Below are 4,821 nucleotides of genomic sequence, written 5' to 3'. Positions count from 1 at the left end.
TGGACCACACATTGTCCATGGTTTTTTGATCGGCTGAAACATTTTATCTATTTTGAGTGTCCCCTTGGGCTCCTGGGGATGCTGGATTCTTCCAGGAGGGGATGGGTGTCGGAAGGACCTGGGTTCTGGAGGCCTGTGACCCTCCCCTGTCCCCCGGCCCCACCGGTTGTTCTGGGTCAGGCTGGTGGACGGTGGGGAGGCCTGTGATGCGTCCCCTTCTGCCTCCCCCCCTCCAGGTTCTACTGGGACTTCACGATGCTGCTGTTCATGGTGGGCAACCTGATCATCATCCCCGTGGGCATCACGTTCTTCAAGGATGAGACCACGGCGCCGTGGATCGTCTTCAATGTGGTCTCGGACACCTTCTTCCTGCTGGACCTGGTGCTGAACTTCCGCACGGGCATTGTCATCGAGGACAACACGGAGATTGTCCTGGACCCCGAGAAGATCAAGAAGAAGTACCTGCGCACGTGGTTCGTGGTGGACTTCGTGTCCTCCATCCCCGTGGACTACATCTTCCTCATCGTGGAGAAGGGCATCGACTCGGAGGTGTACAAGACCGCGCGCGCGCTGCGCATCGTGCGCTTCACCAAGATCCTCAGCCTGCTGCGCCTGCTGCGCCTCTCCAGGCTCATCCGCTACATCCACCAGTGGGAGGAGGTGGGCCGGGGAGGGCCGTGGCGGGCACTGGGTGGGGGACGGGGCATGGGGTATGGGACAGGGGCCAGGCCAGAGGAGGGGCATGAGGTGGGGCAGGACTAGGTGGGGCCAAGTAAGCGTGAGGACCAGGACTGGAGGGGCATACAGGGTGGACAGGGTTCCGGGGGAATGGTGCAGTGGGGAAGGGGCCAGGGTGGGAGGCTGTGGGGCTGTGGTGCTGGTAAGGGGTAGGGTTGGGGGCCACCAGGGGTGTGGCCTAGGTGTAGAGAGAGGCTGGACTGCGGGGTACTAGGGGAGAGGCCGTGGTATGGTGTGAGGGGTTCTGAGGTGGGGCCAAAATGTGAGCGTGGGGTGGTGGCGTGGGCGAGGCACACTAGGGGTGGCCCTGGGTCCGCAGGGCTCACTACCGGGGTGGAGCCACGGGGGTCGCAGTGGGGGTGGGGAGCGGGCCTTGGGCAGAAATTGGGATCATCACCAGGGGCACACTGCTCCCTCCTCAGTCTGATCTCGGAGAGCCAGGATCTGCAGTCACACAAAGGGAAAACTGAGAAGCAAATCTCTCAAGTGGACCTTCCATGCAGTCCTCCGCCCGAGGCCAGCCTTGGGGCTGATCTGACCTTGACCCTCACCACACAGGGCCTTCCCTATCACTTGTGCCAGGGTAGGGGTGGAGAGCTGAGGGCCCAAGGCTCCTAGAGGAGCAGGCCTGTCTGTCCAGTGGGTTAGGGGCACACAGCGAGGCCGGGCAGGGCTCAGGGGGCCTCACCGGCGCCCCGCCCCGCCGCACAGATCTTCCACATGACCTATGACCTGGCCAGCGCGGTCATGCGCATCTGCAACCTCATCAGCATGATGCTGCTGCTGTGCCACTGGGACGGCTGTCTGCAGTTCCTGGTGCCCATGCTGCAGGACTTCCCGCACAACTGCTGGGTCTCCATCAACAACATGGTGGTGAGCACATGCCCGCAGCTGCCCCCTCCTACTGTTCTCCCCCACCCCCACCCATCAGGATGGGGGCATGGCAGCTCCAGGGGGACCTTCCTAGAGACTGGTTGGGGGGGTTTGCGTTTGTTTAAATGAATTTGTCGCTAAAGATTCACGTCCACTTCCGCTTCACTTTCCCTCATCGTTGGTTCCGCATGTGTGTTTGTCCCCATAGAAAGGAGGGTGTACTGAGAGCAGGCGGTGCCCCCCCCCCTCCCCGCCCATGCACTTGTTTAACCCAAGCCCGAGAAACAAACAGAACTGCCCAGGCCCAGCGCGTCTGAGCAGGGCATTGTGAGAGAGGTTCAGCCCACAGCCTCCTGGGGGCCCTGTGGGCTGGGGTAGCTCTGGGGCTAGGCTTGGAGCAGATGGGTGCTGGGGGTGGAGGAGACCGGAGAAGGAACACCCGTGGGCACCCTCCCCGGTGCCTGGCACAGCTGCCCGGCTGAGGCGTTCCATTGTCTGGCCAGCACTCTCGAATCCGGCCCGTTTCCTGAACAGGCCGCTGCCCCCTCCCCCACCGGGTCAGCTGAGGACAAGAGGGGCAGGGCCCGCCTGCCCTGCCTTGGCACTCTGATCTGACCTCAAGGCACTGATAGGCCTGCCCCCGGGGCTCTGGAACTTTCTCCTCCTCAGACCCCGCAGAGGCTCTGGGCAGAGGCCACAAGGAGTGTGGGGGTAGTCTGTCCAGCGAGTTTCCTCCGGGGGCTCAGACCTGCCTATTGCTTCCTTATACTAGTGCCTCTCACATCTCCCTGACCCCAGTTTCCCTAACAACAAAACGGAGCTGATGGCACTGGTGCCCCTGTGGGCTGTCCCACCAGGCCTGAAACATGGCACTTACCTGGGCACGTGCCCTGGCGACCACCGGTCGCTGATTCCCTTGGTTACCTGCCGGCACGGGAAGCTCACCACCCCCTGGGAAGCCCCGTGGGCGGGGGGTGGGGGGGCTCCTGGCCGTGAGCCCCAGCCCACCGGCCCCTGCTCGCCCCCCTCAGAACCACTCGTGGAGTGAGCTGTACTCCTTCGCGCTCTTCAAAGCCATGAGCCACATGCTGTGTATCGGCTACGGCCGCCAGGCTCCCGAGAGCATGACGGACATCTGGCTGACCATGCTGAGCATGATTGTGGGCGCCACCTGCTACGCCATGTTCATTGGCCATGCCACCGCCCTCATCCAGTCCCTGGACTCCTCCCGGCGCCAGTACCAAGAGAAGGTACCAGGAGAAGGGCTGCTGGGGAGGCCGAGGGCAGAGGGGTCACTCCTTAGTTCCATGTGGGCAGAGCCCGGGCAGGGGAGACCCTGGGTAGACCAGGAAGGAGGGCCAGGCCCACTTGGGGTCCCTGGGATGAAGTCCTGGGTGGTCTGAGGCCTCCTGTCACTCAGGGTGCCTGACAGCCAGCCCACAGGGGACTCTGGGGAGAGAGTGGCTGATCACCCCAACTTGGCTTCAGAGCCTGGAAGAGTTTTCTAGCACCAGGGCATGTGGGGCCACCTGCAGGGTTGGAAGGGGCCAGCAGGACAGGGCCTTGGTGTGGTCCCCACCCCACCCCAGCTGTCACACCTCAGGGTCCAATTTTCACCTCACAGCCATGACCATGCACCCCACCCACCTCTGGAGTGCAGTGGGTCGGCTGGGTCAGCCAATCCTGGTGCCTCGGTCCATCACCGTGCCCCACACACTGCCCTCCACCCCCCCACGTCAGTGCATTGGGTCAGCTGGGCCTGCTGCCAGGCATCCCTGCTGTCCGGAAGCTGAGAGGCCTGACACCCAAACACGAGCTGGTGCCACCACCCCCCTTCCCCCACCCCCCAACCCCCGCCCGCCGTCATGGGTGCCGCTGGGCTCAGGGCGGCTGTGGCTGGTGGGGGGTGGGCACCTTCCTGGGACAGCAGGGCCTGGCACCCATGCCTGCACCCTGACCAGGGACTTCTGAGAAGCCCCTGCACGTTTCTCAGGGGCCAAAGCTCCCAGATAAAATCCAGGAGGCCTGGTCCTGGTGGAATTTCAGAAAACCCACAAAGAATACTGGTCGCATCCACACATCCCAGTAGGAGTCCTGATGGTGCGCAGGGTGTGCTGCTGTGAATCGAATGACTCCCCAGGAGAAAGGCCTGCATGAGATCGACAGCCTCGGCACCCACAGCGACAGGTGTATTTGGTTGGTGGTCATCTCATGGCCAGTGCCCGGCTGTTCCCTATTTGCCGTGATCCTGCGGTGGCGCTGACCCTTCCCCTTCTGCTTCCAGTACAAGCAGGTGGAGCAGTACATGTCCTTCCACAAGCTGCCCGCCGACTTCCGCCAGAAGATCCATGACTACTACGAGCACCGCTACCAGGGCAAGATGTTCGATGAGGACAGCATCCTGGGCGAGCTCAACGGGCCGCTGCGGGAGGTGAGGGGCGGGGCTGAGGGCGGGGTCAAGGACGAGGGGCGGGGCTGGTGAGGACAGCATCCTGGGCGAACTCAACGGGCCGCTGCGGGAGGTGAGGGGCGGGGCCGAGGGCGAGGGCGGGGTCAAGGACGAGGGGCGGGGCTGGTGGGGACAGCATCCTGGGAGAACTCAACGGGCCGCTGCGGGAGGTGAGGGGCGGGGCCGAGGGCGGGATCATTCCTACACCTTCTCAGGGACACTGAAAACGTGTCACCGTCATGGTGTCCCCCCTCTTCCTCCCGCCCTCCATCCAGCCTTCTTCTTTCGGAGAATTTTTACTGTGACTTGAAGGGAGCATTTGCAAAGCAAGCTGGGTGCCTTTCAGCTCTTTGGGCATAGGTGCCCCCCGGACGTGGACGGCGGCTCCACTTCCTCCCAGTGCTTCCTGCTTCCCAAACTCCTCCCTTCCCGTCCAGTCCTGCATCCGTCCCTCTGGTTCATGGTGTCCTTTTGATGAGGAGGTCCCTTGCCGGAGTTACTGTTCTTTATGTGTCTGTCTGCCCTGCGGCTTAAGGTTGATCAGGGGCTGGGTGTGGTTGGGTGGGTGGGGGGGCTTCCTTCTTTCCTTCTGACACGTGAATACATTTCTTGATTGCCCCCTTTCTGTTGGTGATGAAAATCATGACAAAAAAAGAAATCCTCCCAAACACTTGTCAGGGACAATCGCGTGCGAGTTCAACATCGTTTCTGATTGCACACGTAATTCAGAGGCTCAGCACCCTCCGGCCCGCCTTTCCATT

General features: G+C 62.4%; 1 protein-coding gene across 1 annotated transcript in view; it reads left to right on the top strand.

Moving 5' to 3' along the window:
- Positions 1–236: 236 nt before the first annotated feature.
- Positions 237–4,821, top strand: part of HCN2 (hyperpolarization activated cyclic nucleotide gated potassium and sodium channel 2) — a 12,596-nt gene continuing 8,011 nt past the window's right edge. The window contains exons 1-4 of the mRNA XM_045300032.1: positions 237–660; positions 1,450–1,611; positions 2,643–2,861; positions 3,896–4,042. Coding sequence (XP_045155967.1) covers positions 256–660; positions 1,450–1,611; positions 2,643–2,861; positions 3,896–4,042 — 933 coding nt within the window. The 5' untranslated portion in view covers positions 237–255. The remainder of the gene's footprint in view (positions 661–1,449; positions 1,612–2,642; positions 2,862–3,895; positions 4,043–4,821) is intronic.

Source organism: Echinops telfairi, unplaced genomic scaffold (assembly GCF_000313985.2).
Source record: "Echinops telfairi isolate 266 unplaced genomic scaffold, ASM31398v2 ScPeMD7_7459;HRSCAF=8497, whole genome shotgun sequence".
In the NCBI taxonomy this organism is placed as follows: Eukaryota; Metazoa; Chordata; class Mammalia; order Afrosoricida; family Tenrecidae; genus Echinops; species Echinops telfairi.
The sequence above is the reverse complement of the archived record's forward strand: the minus strand, read 5'-3'. Positions and strand labels throughout refer to the sequence as shown.